The sequence below is a fragment of the Stegostoma tigrinum genome, chromosome 17 (assembly GCF_030684315.1).
Source record: "Stegostoma tigrinum isolate sSteTig4 chromosome 17, sSteTig4.hap1, whole genome shotgun sequence".
In the NCBI taxonomy this organism is placed as follows: Eukaryota; Metazoa; Chordata; class Chondrichthyes; order Orectolobiformes; family Stegostomatidae; genus Stegostoma; species Stegostoma tigrinum.
In genome coordinates this window covers 28,136,941-28,155,408 of record NC_081370.1, presented here as the reverse complement: position 1 = coordinate 28,155,408, position 18,468 = coordinate 28,136,941, and the positions used below count along the sequence as shown (strand labels likewise).

The 18,468-nt window shown below is 40.6% G+C and overlaps 1 protein-coding gene across 1 annotated transcript in view; it reads right to left on the bottom strand.

Annotated features, from left to right (window-relative positions):
• Nucleotides 1-18,468, bottom strand: part of tmem9b (TMEM9 domain family, member B) — a 71,109-nt gene that overhangs the window by 35,227 nt on the left and 17,414 nt on the right. The window contains exon 3 of the mRNA XM_048545806.2: nt 5,930-6,038. Within this exon, the coding sequence (XP_048401763.1) occupies nt 5,930-6,038 (109 nt within the window). The remainder of the gene's footprint in view (nt 1-5,929; nt 6,039-18,468) is intronic.

The window sequence follows — 18,468 nt, the reverse complement described above, 5'->3', positions numbered from 1 at the left end:
CGATTTTCCAAGGATCTGTATCCCTCTGCTCCCTACTCATTCATGTATCTGTCTAGATACATCTTAAATGACGCTATCGTACCCACCTCTACTACCTCCACTGGCAACGCGTTCCAGCCACCCACCACCCTCTGCATAAAGAACTTAGCCTGAGGAATACCCTGAGGAACACCTGCAATGATGTCCTGAGGCCAAGATAATTGACAGCCACAACCACAATCACATTATGTGCCAAATATGACTCCAAACAGCAGACAGCTTCTCTCTTTGATTACCAAGGACTCCAGTTTTGCTAAAGCTTCATTTTAATGACTGTTTCTTTTCATTTTTGTGCTTTCTAAATGAAGATTGAAATGACAAGAAAATTATTTGAAAAATTAGGGATTTATAAGGATACCTGCATTTTTGGAAGGAAGAAATGTGATATCTGTTGTAAACAGTATCTGTCTAGCTGTGGGTTCTAGCAACGTGCAGATGATCTAGAGCTGAAGGTTTGTTTACAAGTGAGGCTGATTGATGTGGGCTAGCGACCAGTTATCAATGACAAAGGTCCTCTGCCTGCCAACAATTAGGTGAATGGTTGTCAGGTAGCTGAATAGCTTGGTTCGTGAATTGGACAGAGAGAAGCTAGTCAGCTCAGAAGAGAAACCAGTAACTACACCAGTCAAAAAAACTCTTGTCAGTTGTCTATAGTAAGCCACTTTAAACATGAAGAAAACCAGCTTATCTTTCCTTCAGCAGATGCTGCATGATGTGATTTTGAATTAGATAAGTCAGAGACCTTTGATATTTGAACCAATCACCAGTTCCTCTCACAAATCAGTGGAAACATTCAAAAAATGTCAAGTTGAGGAGAAACTCTTGGATCAGCAAATGCTAATCCAAAAGATCTGTAATCTTTGTTCAGCAGAACTGTTTTTCCAGTTTTCTCTCTGCCTGTATATTTTTTTCCCTATTTATGTCTATCTGTAAGTGTGCATGTGGAAGAGAGTTTGTAAGAAGTTTCGAGTTTTAATTTAATTTATACCTGTAGTTAGAATTCAATTAGCTGTAATGATAGTGATTCTAGTTAAGTACAGAAACATGGTCCATGTTTTCTAGAAACCTGGGTCTGAAAATCAAGTGGATTGTTTCAGCCTGTTCCTGTCCTACACCACTCATCTCTTCCTACCTGACTCAGTCTTTTCAATCTTTTCTCCCCAGTCCTGTCCCTGCCCATGTACATCCGTGATTCCTCTCATGCTTTTCAGAATTTCCAGTTTGCAGGCTCCAGTTGCCTTCTCTTTACCATGGACATGCAAAGCTTTTACATGTCCATCCCCCACGAGGTCAGTCTCAGGGCTCACTGGTTCTTCCTGGAGCAAAGGCCTGAACTGTCCCTACTCAGCACCTCCGTACTCCGCTTGGCCAAGTTCGTCTTCACCCTCAATAACTTCTCTTTTAACTCCTCTCATTTTCTTCAGGTCAGATGACCGGCATGGGCCCCAGTCATGCCTGTCTCTTCGTGGGGTATGTGGAACATTCCTTCTCGCAGTCCTAATCTAGCCCCTATCCACAACTCTTTCTCCAGTATATCGATAATATTATCAACGGTGCTTCCCTCTCTTGTCCGGAGTTAGAAAAGTTTATCGATTTCACTTCCAATTTCCACCCTGCCCTCACTTTCACCTGGTCTATCCCTTCCCTTCTGATATCTCTGTTTCTATTCCTGGGGACAGACTGGCCACTAACATCCCTATAAACCTACCAATTCCCACAGCTACCTGGATTATACATCCTTGCATTCTGCTTCCTGTAAAGGCTCCATTCCGTCTGTCTCTGTTGCATATGTTCCAATGAGGCCAATTTTGAGGACAGAGCCTCCGACATGTCTACCTAGTTCCTCAACCAAGGAATCCTCAACACTGTTGTCGAAAGGGCCCTCAATTGGGTCCGACCCATCTCTCGACTGTCAGCTCTCACCCCCTCTCTTCCCTCCTGCAACAGCAATAGGGCTCCCCTTGTCCTTACCTACTATCCCACTAGCATTCACATCCAGAAGATCATCAGCTGCCATTTCCGTCACCTCCAGCAAGAGGCCACGTATTCCCCTCCCCTACCTTGTCCACCTTTCACAGGGACCATTCAGTCTGGCTTACCTTGATACACTCTTCCTTCACTCCCAACTCGCTCCCCCCTACAACTCCACAGTAACTTCCCCTGCAACTGCCAAAGGGTAAAACCTGCCCATTTACCTCCTCCCTCCTCAGTATCAAAGGGGTCAAAGATACCTTCCAGGAGAAGCAGAGCTTTACCTGCAGTTCTCACAATCCAATCGCTGCTCACAATGTGGTCTCCTCTATATTGGATAAATGAAGCATAGGCTGGGTGACCACTTCACAAAACATCTATGTTTTGTCTGCAAAAAAGACCCTGAGCTTCCAGGTGCCTGCCACTTTAACACACCACCCTGTTCTCTGTCAACATCTTAGTCTTAAGCTTGCTGTAGTGTTCCAGTGAAGCTCTGCACAGGCTGGAAGAGCAACACCTCATTTTCCGCTTGGGGACCCTGCAGCCCTCTGGACTCAATATCGAGTTCAATAGTTTTAAGGCCTAAACTCTCCCATGTCCTAGCCCTCTACCTCACACACCAGGTCTTATTGTCACATAGTCTGCCATTATACACTACCTGTTAGTAGTCACTAACAGTCTCCATTAACAGCTATTCACCCTCTTAACCAGATTATTAACCACTCCTTTGTCTGTTCAACTGTTCTTCTGTCTTTAGGGTTTATCCCCACCTGTCATTTACTCCTGACCCCCTCCCCCTTCCCCACCATATCTCCTGCGTACAAACTGACATTTTTCTAGCCACCATCAGTTCTGGCGAAGGATCATCGGACCCAGAACGTTAACTCTAATTTCTCTCCACAGATGCTGTCAGACCAGCTGAACTTCTCAAACAACTTCTGGTTTTGTTTCTGATTTACAGCATCCTCAGTTCTTTTGCTTTTTTCTTTGCTAATCAATCCACCTTTTTCCATGTGACGACTAATTCCATTCTGAATAATTGTCTTTAGAAGCTTCCCCACCTGTGAAGTTAAACTAATTGATGTGTAATTACTGGGCTTATCCTGATAATCTTTTTTGAACAAGGCCATAAAGATTATAATTTTTCAGTCTTTTGGAACCTTCCCCAAGTCAAGGTTAGACTCAAAGGTGCCCCTTCAATTTCTACTCTCACTTCATTCAAAATCCTTGGATGCATCTCATCAAGCCCTAGTGTCAACAAGCTATCCACCATTTCTGAATCAATCAGCTTTTGAACTCTTCTAGTGACCATGACTTGAGCAGCAACTCTCTCTTTACCAAAGGCAGACGCAAAGTATACATTTAACATCTCAGCTATGTCCCTGCCTCCAGGTGTAAATCTACTTTTTTGATCCCTAATTGGCCTGCCCTTCCTTACACCAACTGTTTTACTATTTCTATGACTGTAGAACACTTTGGGACATCTCCTTATGTTGGCTGCCAATCTTTTCTCATAATTCCTCCTTGCTTCTGTAACTTTCTTTTTCATCACTTCTGAATTTCAATATTTTCTTGATTCTCATTTTCTATCTGATACTTGTCATAAGCACCACTTTCCTTCTTTAACTTAATTTCTTTCTCCTTTTTCATCAGGGAGCTCAAGATTTGTTTCTTCTACTTTTCCCAAATGAAGGATATACCTTGACTGCGGCCAAACCATTTCTTCTTTGAAGGTAGCACATTGTTCAGCTGCTGTTTTTCCTGTTAAGCTCTTGATCCATTCAATCCTGCCCAGCTCTGTTCTTGCCCCACTGAAGTCTGCTCTCCACCAATTGATTTCTCCCCACTCTGAATGGTTACGTCATTCTCCATCATCATCTGAGCCTTATGATACAATGATCATTGTCTCTTAAATGATCCCCAACTGACACATAATCCACTTGGTGCGCCTCTTTTCCAAGAATCAGATCCAACAGTGTATCCTTTCTTGTTGGATTGGGAGCATGCTGCTATAGGAAGCACTTCTGAATGCAATCCAGGAATACTTGCCCTTTGCTGCCCTGTACACTACAAGTATCCCAGGTTACATTGAATAATTGAAGTTCCTCATTATAACTACCATTATAACAACTTTCATTACTTTGCTTATGAAGGAGAATAAACCAATAGATGGTAATTGGCCAGGTTGGATTTGTCTTGCTTTTTGTGCACAGGACATCCTGGGAAATCTTTTATATTGTAATGTAGATTACAGTATTGCAGCTTAGTGGAACAGCTTGGTTAGAACCATGGCTAGTTTTAGTCTTCTTCTGCTCAGATTGCTTATCTTGAGAGGGCTGGTAAAATCCAGGTTGGTGATAGTGTGTGAGAGTTACCCCACAGTCAGTGCAGGGATAAGGGTATTTCTACAGAAGGCAAAGTCACAAGAGTTCTGTCACAGAGGAGTCAGAGGAAGGATGGTGGGTATGCTCACTGAAATACTTGGTGCCTTGGCAGACCTGCCAAAAATCCTGTTAATGTTAAAGAATATGGTGGGGTCTGCCATGAACCTAACAAAAGGCTTTGTACAAGGCTTGGTGTTTGTCCACTTTAGCTTGGAAGTAGTGGGCAACTTCAGAAGAATACTTACAGGTCCATCATCCACGATTAAGTATCTTTGAGAGACTGGCAGTGTCACCATTCTTAACAATCTATTTGTCCTCTTTCAGGATCACAGTATTTATCCTCCCACCAGAGCTCTGGTGTTGCCTGTCAGCCATCAAGCCTAGACTTCTGTCACCCACGGCAAATTGGTGCAGTCCAAAGCTAGGCCTTCTTGGATCAGTCCCGCTTGAGGTCCTTCTGAAAGGTCATCTACAGTTTCTCACAGTGAAACTTTGAAGCAATACTTTAGTCACTGAAATACTGCACAAAGGCTCCCGGACAGGCAAGGTGCATCCATAACAGGCACTTATTGCTTGCACATGTACAGGATGTTGATACTTGTAAGCACCTTTTGACTTTTAAATTTAGATTTGAATTTTTTTTTTGGTGGTGTTTTAAATTTTTGGAACTGTGGCCAAGAATATGTTTCAATGATCAGCAACGAAGATGTGGGACTTTTGGTGAATGGGGGAATGGATTTGCACTTTTTGGTGCCTCAACTGGATAAGGCAATCAGTGACAGCCTAACCCAAAAAGAACCATACTGGTTGCTTCCTTCTATTCTCTGTCATCTCCAGAGCTGGTTAATGTATATCAAGTGGAGAGAATTGTGCCTTAATGCTGATGCAGTTAAGTAGCTTACAAGGAGCTGAAGTAATGAACTCCAAAATGGCAGAGGCAGCATCAGACTTGCACTACACACCAAACAATGATGTGATCTGTCTGCTCTACTTACCTTTAGTGGACACTCCCTATAGAAATGCCAATGCCCTCACCAAAGCGCTTTCTGAAGTAACTAACATTGGATGTCTCCACGTACCATGGATGCTATTTTGGAGGCAAAAAAAATGGTGATTGTACTAAAAAAAAGGGCATCATACAGCTAACTTTCAGGGTTTTCATTTTTCCATCACTATAAAGTAGAAACACTACTACAGAAATTATTTTCTAAAAGCAGTAAAACAAAAGCCAGCTACTTTCACCACTATTTTGTAACTGAAATGGGAAGAATGAAAAAAAGAATTTACAATCAAACTTCAAAAGGCATTATATGATTTGGCCAATTTCAACAGAAATATAGGAAAGACTGTTATATCAACTAGTTATTAGTAATAAATCAATTTCAGTAAAACTTAAACAGTATTAAACAAGTCACCATGCCTCAGTTGAAATTGAGAATGCTAACCTTAGCTGGGGCACGAGTTGACCCCTTGCTGTTGGCATCAAATCAGCCGTGGAGCCAACAGAGCTAACCAAAACTGTTTTAAAAAAATACCTTAATTGTAACTGTGCTTCGCTCTTCATATTTACATTCACACCTCAAGCAATAAGCTTCAACATCTTGTCCAGCAACAGGCATGGGATCAACAACATGTAGGCAATCACTGAAAAAGATAAAATTACAATTGCTATCAAAGTGTTATAAACTCTCACTGACATTTGGTTCGTAGAGGAATATTATGTGACGTTAGTTCAGATATTTCCAATTATGCCAGTGGAGGGAAAGATAACTATATTTATGTCTAAATTAAAAATAACAATAATAGTATGACTGAAAATATTGTAGTTAACTTTTAATTGTTGAAACATAAAAACAAAAGTACTTTAGCAGATTCATATTTTGAAAAGAATAATTTCTACTTTGGCTCTGTATATAACTGGAAATGATAACCTGCATTTGTAGTGGCTTTAACAAAGAAAATTAGTCAAGTAGTTTTAGATGTATTATCGTCAAAAATTGAGATATTGGGACAGCTGACCCAAATACATAAATTTTAAATGACAAGAGAGGAGTAGAGAAATGGACAGATATAGAGTGCGAATCTTAGGCTTAGGGCCAAGGCGTCTGAAAGAACAACAGCCAATGGTGGTGTAACTGAAATACAGGATATGCAAACACCAGAAATTTCAGGAGAGGTGTAGAGACGTCACAGGTTGTAGGACTAGAGGAGATTACACTGACAGGAAGAAACTAGACCACAGACTGATTTTTACCAAGAATATGGCCTCGTCCACCTCTAGTAAAGATATCAACTGTAAATTTTCGGTTAAGAAGAAATACTAATGTAATCTGGTGATCCTTGACTTGGAAGCAGCACCAACAGGACAGAAGTTACAACATAGGGACCAGGTGGTCAGCTGAGAAGAGAAAAGAAAACAGTTGCAGGATATACTGAAAACACATTTAAGGCTGTTATCATGATTTCTTTCATATCCATGTGATTGAATGTCCAGAATCTGCAATAGTGTGTAAAGATAACTAACAGCAGAAGCTCAGAGTTGAGAAGAGTCTGGACAGAGCCACAGCAATATCTTAAAGATTGCATGATCATAATCCTATTCAAACAGAGGCTGATACTTGCAGAGAATTGGCTAACTATTTGAAGAAAAAAGACTGGAAGTTTTCACCTGATAGAATCTTGTAGCTCATACTAGAACCAGGAGGAACGGAAGGCGTAAGTAATAGTGAGGTAACATGTTATCTTATAATGGTCTGAGCAATATGGACTATGGCAAGATGTGTGGCAGAACTGGACAAAAAGGCTGGTGACGCCAATCATAATGTCAAAAATATTTTGTTCCAACTTGTACACTTTCCACAAACAGCATAGCAAGATTCTCACTGGGCACAGCAAATTGCTAACTGATGACGATTAACACGCTTTGTTAACACAACTAATGATGGCCCAACTCACCCTGTTGATATTCTGATTCCGATCTTATCAAACTCACCTAACAAACTAGCCATTGGGAAAACAATACATGGAAACCAGAGAAAGTGCTTGGTGCATTCTGCTCACCGCTTCTTCTAAATGACTCCATGTTGCCCATGGTCTAACTGCAGCAGAGGCCATGATCCACAGTGACAAGCCTCATGCATCCTTCCTCCATTGGCATTGGCATCCAACATTCAATGAACCCTCGCCACCATCTTGGCACTTCTCCAATTCACTGGCAGTGTTCCCTGGAAGCACGGACATTCATAGGTGGGGCACACTGGCAACCAGCACTGCCCGGTTACTGCTTGCACCAGGCTGCCTAGTAGGACTGCTGTCTTGCTCTTTTAGTGAACATTCTCCTGGCATCTACTGACATGTATGCCTTAGCTTGCAGTGCAATTTGCATAGTCACACAACCAGGCAGCCTGTCATGTGCTGCTTACCAGTCCACTTATGAGGTCATGTACATCTTGCCTCATGGCATCATGCCACTTCACTGTCTCTCGGGCAAGACCATGTGTGCACCTCATTTGGGTGGTCCAGCATGATTAAACAAGACTAGCCTCCCATCAGGCATCCTCTGAGGTCCAGTGAGCAGGTCACATTCCAGCTGCTTGTATCCACAGGCACCAGTCTTACGGGATCTGGGTGTTGTTGCTGTTTTGGACAAGTGTAACAATCAGATGGGGTGTGCACTTACCCTGATGGAGTTCTATGCTCATTGAAGGGGAGGACATGGATTTTGGGCACTTCACACAGGTACAATATCACACCATCCTGTTACCCAGGTTCAAGTCCCACCTGTTCCACCGGAGTGTGCAATAACATTTCTGAACAGGTTGATTAGAAAAATAAGTTAAATAAAAAAAGGGTGATGACATAAAAGAGCGGAGGAGTGTGGATAAGTAAGTCACAAGTGAATAGCACAGTTTTTTGTGCTTATACATGTGGCAGAAAGATGTTAAGGTGTTCTGAGGGAGTGAGTGGTATTGTAGGGTTGTCATGTGGGACAAAGGGATGTAACAAAAGCAAATAAGGAAAGGTGCTGCATACAACAGATACGTTATCAGAACACGAGCTTTGGTAAGAGGTGGGTGCGATGGCAAAAACAGACCGAGTGTGAGATAGCAGTAAGCAGATGATGGCTGTTACCCTGGTGGACTAAGGGTGTCATTCGGTCTCTTTCAGCACCGCAGCCCGGTTCTCTGTACTCCTGGGATTGCCCAGTTGGTGATCTCCGACCAGGCTGAGTTTGTCTGATGGTGTGGCTTCCTAACAGTTCTCAGGGAAAAGAACACCTCTTAACTGTGTCACCAGGCCATCCAGAATTTCCAAGTACCTGTCGAAGAAACGTGATTCCAACCTCCCTTTCTCAGTCACCTCTCCTTACAGTGTCTAAAAAAAAAAGAGCAGGGCAACTGCCAAATGCTTGCATGCTTCCAAATGCACAGCAGGGTTTCAAAGATGGCATTGATGCAAGGGAAGCAGGTCTTGATGCAGAAATCCACCGAGTGGTGAGTTGTTCCAGGAATGGCATATGGTAAGATGGGATGGAAATCAAATATGCATGATGCCCAAGGGGCAAGGTTAGAAATTACTGTGGCAAGTTTGATAAGATAGGAAGAGAAAACTCTCTGGCTCTTGCAACAAGATTCCCTCCAAAATATTTGATGTAACTTGCATTTAGCCAAAGAAACAAAAGATCCATCCCACAGTATCTGTTCTATCTGCTATTCCATGTGTCATTTATAATTTGAACTATTTGCAACATGATTTGTCTGTTAATTTACAATGATTTTGAATCATAAAGCACAAAGTTATGTGAAACTTAATGTGGTAATTTCTTCATTGGGAAGTCGTCTGGTAAATATGGTTATTTTGATGCACAGTTCACAGTAATTGTAACCATAGTCAGAATAACAACAGATAAGAACTGGAACTAGGTTGTTCTTTTTGATAAATTAACTTTTCAATCAATGTTAGAATTTTCTAATAAACTTTCCTATGAACAAACGACAAGAGTGCTCAAAGAATAGGTTGACAGCTTAAACAATTTATTTTTCTGTTCCCCAATGAAACCTGCTATTTCTGACCTTCTGAATTAACTGTTACAATCTTAGTGATGACAACAAGAAGTTTTCAGTATCATTGCATCCAAGCTGAAAACCCTAAAGCAGTTAAGCCACAAAAAATTAGTTTCGGCGAAGTAATCCCAATCACCAGAACTACACTGAAATTTTGTGCTCTGTATAGGCACAAATACTACACTTGGAACAATTTTTGTACATTAGTTATTGAATATCTCCTTGCTGTAACCAACCTCAATAAATTCATTTGCTCTTTCAGTGCCTCTTTGAAGTAAATAGTGGAAATCACAGCTAATAATGAGACTTCACATTACCAGGTTAGGAGAAAGGATTCATGATGTCTAAATTTGCAAGACAATGCTCTTTGCGACTGATGTCATTACTTGGCCTGCAAACAGGACCAGTGTCCCCTCAATTCAGGTAAAGCTTCCAATTTTGGAAGTCACTGCTACATACGGATCTCAGGAGTCCATACAGTGGCAGCAGAAATTAGAAGGAATGTAGGACAGAACCATATCAATGTAGGTCTTATCCTGTTATTTAATCCATTTCAGGTAGACTGCACCAGGAGCAAAATCTAGTCATGTGGCCTTAAAATTTTGCAAGTGGGCAGGACCTGCATGAGCTCCTGGATACTTATGTGATTTCAAATGGTTAAATTGCTTCAGTTATAGTGACTGTGGCAGGGGCTGGAGTTGGCACTGAGATTCGTTCAGATTAGTCAAATTAGACAGTTGGTAGCAAGAATAAGGACAGGAAATAAAAGATAAAGGGCACATTTAGAAAGAAATTATAGGAACAGAGAATGCTAGAGTATATATGCACAATGTACTTTATTGAATTCTGGTCATCACACTTTAGAAAGGGTATGAAGACGTTGGTTGGGTGCAAAACGAAATTTATGAGAATGGCTTCAGGGATAAGAGACTTCAGTCAATATGGAAAAACTGGAGAAGCTAGAGATGCTCTCTTTAGACATCAGCAGCTTGAGAGGAAATTTAATTAAAGGTGCCCAAAATCATGAAAGTTTGGAACAATAGCAGAAGGATCAATAACCAGAGGACACTGATTGGCTAAAGAACCAGAAGCACCATGAGTGAATTTTAAAAAAACAGGAGGTTAGGATCTGGAAGTGGGAGCACGATTAAAGACAAGGCCTCTGTGTCATGAAGAAAAAGTGTTAACATGCGAATCCGGCGCGGGTGAGATATCTCAAATTTTTCTTGAGCTATGAATTAATAGTCAAGTTTTGACTCGAGACTTTAAAATTACAAGCTTGTTAAAATGGCCTGGTTTAACAGAAAGTGGCTGTTATATCAATTAAGTGAATGCAGTTGCTTGAATAAGTTTTAACTATTGTAGAAGACAGCTGACTTAGCAGTTATAACTGGACAGTGAGTCACCCACCCTCTGTACAGGCAATCAGAATCTGTGACTGCGCAGAAAGGCAGCAATAAGGAACACAAGATAACTTTGGAATTTGCAAAGAGGGACGTAAGTGCTGCTTTTTGTATGATTTTTTCAGTCTCAACTAACTGGTGAGTGTTCAAAGGCATTAATTAGGCCAGCAGTTCAGTGATTGGTGATATTCAAAATTAAATTAATAGCTTAACTATGTTAACTAGTTAACAGCTAAGTGATAATTCTAAACTTGGTAGGGCTGGTGATGTGTTTCAGCTCTAACATGTGGAGGTTGATGAATATCTTGGTAACGCACAGCAATTTCCTCTGCAAATTAATGAACTTTGGCTCAGAGTTGATGAGCTGAGATCCAAGCTTCTGACAAAGTTACATTTGGTAACAGAATGTAGCTACATTTAAGATTTGTGTACATTGACTGAATTGTGATTGAAGTTGGCGCAGCTAGGGCTGAGGCAAGTACAAAAACCCAGAGATAGCAATGGAGGGGTTCAGTGACTGGAGTCGTACAACAGGTTAAAGGTCCTTAAGCTTGAGTAGACAGTAGCAGGGACGGGAAGGTAGATCAGCAAACTGACTTTGGTACCATGATGCAAGTAGTCTTTGAAGTATAGGGAGTGAAAAGAAATGAAGTTGAAGTAGGGATATGTACAGTATAGGGATACTTAATTCGCTCTATGCATCTGAGAACATAAGTTAAAAAGCATTAAAGAAATCTTCTCTGTCCTCGTCCATATGGGCACCAATGACATATTCAATACTAAGAAAGAGGTTGTGATGTGGGATTATTTTAAATTTAAAAGCAGAACTGTAAAGGTTCTCTTTATCTCTAGCTGTGCTGTATGCAAATTACCATGAGTTAAATAATATTAGAATTGAATGTGGTCCAAAGAGTGAATGGGCAGAAATGAGTTTTTGAAGACTGGGAAGAAAAAAATGATGGGATGACTCTCAGTGAAATGAGAAAAATGAGAAATTTTGATTTAGAGGATTAAAATGTAGAATAAGTTTGGATAGAGATAAATACTAGCAGAAGAAAAGTGCCTGATGGGAGTATTTTGTGTTTTCTGATAAAAGCAATACTGTAGGATAGTATAAATGACAAAATATTGGAGGCTTGTAAGAATAAAACAATAATTAGGACTTTTTAAAATCTTCATAGACTGGACAGCATGGTGGCTCAGTGGTTAGCACTGCTGCCTCACAGTGTCAGGGACCCGGGTTTGATTCTACCTGTGGGTGACTGTCTGTGTGGAGTTGGCACGTTCTCCTTGTGTCTGCGTGGGTTTCCTCTGGGTTCTCCGGTTTCCTCCCACAGTCCAAAGATGTGCAGGGTAGATGGACTGGCCATGCTAAATTGCCCATATTGTTCAGGGATGTGTAGATTAGGTGGATAAAAGGGAGATGGGTCTGGGTGGGATGCTTTGAGGGTTAATGTGGATTTGTTGGGCCAATGGGCCTGTTTCCACACTGTAAGTACTCTATGATTCTGAGTTAGCAAAACAGGCCTGGAGGCTGAATTTATAGTGTATCTGGGTCAGTTTCATAATTTGCTTGACAAACTTGGTTTGAAATATCTGTTATTGGAAAATTGCAAGAATTATTAGAGATAGTAGCAGGATATTTTTTAAAAATCACAATATAAATCAGACAGAGTCAGCATAGTAATGTGAAACAGTAGTAATTTGAACAGTTTGTTATTTAAGGATATTAGAAACACAGCAGTTTTTGATCTGCTCATGGGATATGGGCTATGCTAGTATTTATTGCCCATCCATCATAACTGATCACCACCTCAAGAGCAGTCATTTCGAACAACTTTACACAACATTGTTGATATCTTGTTTTATTTTGATTCTGAACAGGATTAGAAAAAACAAACTGTTTTACAAGAATGGATGAGGGAAAGAACTCCTTTTTTTGAGTTGTTGGAGTGATGCTGTGGAGCTACTCTAGGTGATGGCTGTTGAAATCCCCCATCCAGAGTACTTTCTGTGCCACTGCCACCTCCATTTTTCCTTCAAATTGTGTTAAACATGGTGTATTGATTCATCAGTGGGGTGGGGTGGGGGGGGGGGGGGGGGGGGTGGAAATTGTACCTGCTGATCATGAGTTCGCTTGCCCATTTTTGAACTGATGCTATGAGATTCTATTGGACCTGGCATTAATGCTGAGGATTCCCGCTAGGGAAGCTCTTGTGACTTAGGGACATTGGTTCGTTTCTAAACGATCAGACCACAAAGATGTCACATAACTAAATTTGGCAAACTTTCGGAAGACCTCTTACGAGTTCAACATCAGCTGGACCGTCAGCTCACAGATACAATTATATTGGTCTGAAATGCTCACTGTATAATCTACCACAGAAATGTGTCTCCATTAGAAATCTTGCTATAGTAAAATGGCAAATTACACCTATCCTAAATGACTCTGCACTTAACCCTTGGAATATATCATATCTTGTTTGTGATGGACGCTTGTCTCAACAGTAACTGGTTCTTCGATCACATTTTCTTCCTGTTCCCACTTCCTAAACGACCCCACCCCAAAAACAATTCCCCCATCCCATTAGATTTGTGTCATGCAAGTGAAATTGTCTTTCATCAAAACATCCTCAGACTTTCAGATTTTTAAGAGAAGAAACTGGCTAGCCAGTAGAATTGGAGGTATAGGCAATTAACCACCCTTTTGAAGGAAATCCAGGCTATGAATATCAACATTAGACCTTCCCAGTAGGAATGCTGCAGACAAAGGGAAATAAAGCCACAAAACCTGACAAAAGTTTCCTGTCATCAGATTCTAATTAACAAAACCAATCTCAGTCACTGCAAGGCAGTTTCTAATGAACACAGAACCACAGTAGATTTATAACTTATCACAAATCTGCAGTTAACTGTGAATGCATGCTCTGGGAGCACAGAAATAACTGGTGCATGAAGCAGAATAGGAGTAGACCTTTCAGCCCCTCAAACATGTTCCATTGTTCAGCACGCTTAAAGCTGATCTATGTCTTTGCTCAATTCTCTCACCGTGGGTCCACAACTCTCGAAGGCCTTAGGTACATAAAGAAATAATTTCAAATTTAAAATGGAGTTAGCAGTCACTGCTTTTAATGAGAGGGTATTCCAAATTTTTATTACCCTTTTTGTTTGAAGTGCAGTATTTTCTAACTTCTATCCAGATGGCTTGGTTATGATTTTAATGTCTGTCTCTATGCCCTAGACTTTCCCCATCAGCAGAAAAAGGTTTCCCTTTTTTAACTTACTAATTCTGAATCTCAGTCTGAAGAATTAAATTGCCCTTTTGCTTTCCCTGAAATATACAGAGTTATTTATGTAATATTTCTGCATAATCTAATTCATGGAACCAAGGTAATATTTCTAGTGAGTCTATGCTGCACTCTTTCCAAAGCCAACACAGGTAAAACATCTCAAATCTTGGAATCAGAGCTGAGTCTGTGCCAGATTTCAGACATGCCAGTCTTTGGGTTGGGTGGTTTGGGCCAGACCAGTTCAAGGGTCACTCAGGACAGCATGGAAAAGACAGGCATGCAAAGCTGATTAAATAATTTGCACAATACTGTGCAATATAGCATCTGGCCAAACTATCCAATAAATTATTTACTCATCTAACAATAATTAAAATTCATTTTGTACGCTTAAAGTCCAATTCTTGGAATGCTAGATTTGGAGAAAGGAATTAAGGATGGGTTCAGTCCACAATTCTTAAATATTGTTAGTGCGGTGTCCAGAATGTACGCAGGACTCCATCCATCTAACCAGAAGATTTTAATTTTCACCTTTGTGTTCTACGAAAACTGGAGCCCAGTAAAAAAAAAGTTTATTTGAAAGAGATTGTGTAAATCATGAACAGATGCAATTTTCACAACTCATAAGGGTAGTGCGCTGTAAAACAAACCCCATTGAATCATCAAAAATGTTAAAAGTTCTTGAAACTTCGGAAGAATCCAATTTACCTCCGACTAATACCCAGGATAAGAGTCAACCAGATCATTTTCCTTAAACAAAAAAAACCTCTTGTTACTGTAGAAATTCTATTTTTTTACTGTTGTTAATTTATGTAACTTAACTTTTCCCCTTTTAAAACTCACTCCCTCTCACCCAGTAGAAGGGCGTGGAAAAAAACACTTCTGTAGGACCAGTCAAAAATCTCAAAACAGATGGGTTCAGTCCACAATTCTTAATTCCTTTCTTTGATGCCTCATAGTACTTGCAAAGATGCAGTCATTAGTTCACTAGTTGTTCAGTTGATCTGGGGTCTTTCTAGGTGTTTTGGGGTTTTAGAATTATTTCTTCCAGCATTTCTCACTTTATTTTTTCTGCCTTGCTCTTTCAGCAAATAATTGGAGACAGCAACTTTGTAGAGAATGGCAAGAGAGATGAAGATTTGATCCAGCTATATTGTTGAAGTTTCTTGTTTATTTCTAGTTCATTGCTCTGAGTCTGAACTGCAACCTGACCAATTAAAGGCTTCTTTTTATGCAGAGCTCTCATGAACTCTCAACAACATAGCACAAGCTGAAAACCAAGTCTGCTTCTAGGCAAAATTTACCCTGAACATACCGAGGTGGGGGTCAATTTGTCTCGACATTGTCCGCACCATTAACACTGGTATATTTGCACCAGTTAGCTCCAGATGATCCTTATATTGGGGTTGCCGACTTGCTGGCTGAGCTGGTGTGTTCGATTGCAGATATTTGTAACCCTGCTAGGTAACATAGTCAGTGTACCTCCGGTGAACCTTTGGTGTTCTGTCCCGCTTGTTATTTATATGCCTTGGTTTGCTGGAATGGTTGGTATTACTTCTGGTTCTGTTTTTCAGTGGTTTGTATTTTGGTCCAGTTCAATGTGTTTGTTGACAGAGTTCCGGCTGGAATGCCAGGCCTCCAAGAATTCCCTGGCATGTCTCTGTTTGGCTTGTGCTATTATGGATATGTTGTCCCAGTCGAATTTGTGTCTTTCTTTGTCCATGTGTATTGAGACCAGAGAGAATTGGTCGTATCGCTTGGTGGCTAGTTGGTGTTCATGTATCCTTAGGCCAAACTGGAAGAAAATTAGCAATATGTAATGTTTCTTACAGTCCTTGCATGGTATTTTATATATTACATTAGTTTTATTGGTTGTGGGTAATGGGATCCTTTACATTCGTCAGAGGGTGGTTATTGATTTGTGGGCTGCCCTGATTCCTAGAGGTCTAAGTAGTCTTGTGGTCATCTCTGATATGTCCCTATGTACAACAGGGTGACTAGTGTGTCTGGCCATGTTGGGACTTGTTATTGTGATCTGTTGCAGACGTAACAGCAGATTGTGCTTTTTGGGTATCCATTCCTTTTTAAAACTCAGCATAAGTGCTCCTGTTCTGCTTTGTGCAATTCTGGGTTGCTTTAGTGTGTTGTTGCTCATTTGAATGTCCTGATGCAGCTCTGTATATGGATGCTGGGGTGGTTGCTGGTGTAATTAAGTATCTGGTCCATATGTTTGGTCTTTCTATATACACTAGTCTGGAGTTCCCCGTTATTCTTACGTCCACCATTATGTCCAGGAAGGGTGGTCAGTTCTTGTTCTCTTGTATAATGGTAATAATAATAAGGTAATGGTATCCTTCGATGCAACAGCGCTATTTACATCCATAAACATCAACCTAGCCAAAGGGACAATTGCCACAACTGCTGGACAAATCAGGAAGGCAGACACCCCACTGCATCAACAGCATCAACAAGGACAGCACCCTGAAACCACTGGGCCCAATTTCACCTTCATTGATCAAATATTTAAACAAATCAATGGAACACCAATGGCATCCCCAATAATCTGGACTGATAGCAGAAGCAGGAATGCAAAGATTAGAATGGACAGTGCTCCCCACTAACCAAACTCTGCGTCTACTTTGTAGATGATTATCAAATGCACAAGACTACAAGAAACCCATTGACACGTAAACAATATCCTCACCAGAATAACATTCACAAAAGAAGAGAACAACAACCAACTACTCTTCCTGGATGTAATGGTAGAATGTAAGAACAACGGGGAACTCCAGACTAGCGTATACAGAAAAAAACCACACTATGGGCCAGATAATAACACCAGCAGCCACCCCAACACCCATAAACGGGGCTGCATCAGGGCAGTATTCAAACAAGGCCACAAAACACTGTAGCAACTTGTAGCAATTGTGCAAAGCAGAACAAGAGCACTTATACGTAGTTTTTAAAAGGAATGGATCTGCTGTTACCTCTGTGACAAGGACTGTGAGAAACGTAGGTCAAACTGGAAGAAAACTGGCAATAAGGAGAAACAACCACCAAATAGCCATCAAGAGGCACATCCAATTCTCACGGATCTCAATACACACGAACAAAGAAGGGCAAGAATTCGACTGGGGCATCACATCCATATTAGCGCAAGCCAAACAAAGACATGCCAGGGAATTCCTGGTGGCCTGGCATTCCAACCGGAACTTCATCAACATACACATTGTATATTGGGTCCAGTTCAAACCACAGAAAAACAAAACTGGAAGAAATACCAACACCCCAGCAAACTGAGGCATATAAATAACAAGCGGGACAGAATACCAATGCTTCACCGGAGGCGCACTGACAACATTACCTAGCAGGGTGACGAAACGTCTGCAATCAAACACACCGGCTCACCAAGCAAGTCTGCAACCTCATCCATAACCTGAGCTACAAATCTGCTTAAAAATTTCAGATTCCTTACTTTCTCTTCTTTATACAGGCAGTGGTCCATTTGTCCCACTTTCAGTCCATAGGCAAGATAAATAGAAGTAAACAAAAACTTACACAATGTTAAAACTGAGTACTGCATAAAGAACGGAAAAATCTTCCACTCAGTCGTAACACTGATGATCCATTGCCTCAAATATGAAATGGGTCCAAGTTATGACTTGGTATGCATTAGTTTAATTCTCTAGACCACCAATGCTTATCAGTGCAATAATCTGGCAGCATGGGAGTGATGTATTGCAGGGAAAAAGTGCAGAAGTAATTTTTCATCTGGATAGATACAAATCATTTCACAGTACATTATTCATAATGATATCTACTTTAAATTAGCATTATTTAATTGGCATGCTGTATGCAATAGCACCATCTAATGGTCATAGTTATAAATATATTTTGTAGAAAAGACGAGCTATACATTTTCACTTCAAAGGTTGTCATTTAAAGTGCAACAGGCCTGAAATCAAAACTATTTCCTTACAGAAATTTGATTTAAAAAAAGGAGCAAGGATACTATATTTTACATTCTAAAAATGTAAGCAGTGATAGAACAGGATTGAAAGAGCAAAATTTAATTGATAGGTCTTATTTAATTTTTTTGGCCTGTTTTGGCCTGCCACAAATACCTGCTCAGAATTACTGATATAAAGAACTCCCATAATGAGCCTACGTCTTGGCCTTGATGCTTATATAGTAACATGGCTCTGGGTAACGACAGTTCCTCCCTGTTACCTGAAATAGATGACTACGTCTACATATCCATTTCCTTGGTCTCTAAAAACAGATAAATGATGAGGCGGTGTTCAATACAAAATAATTTGCT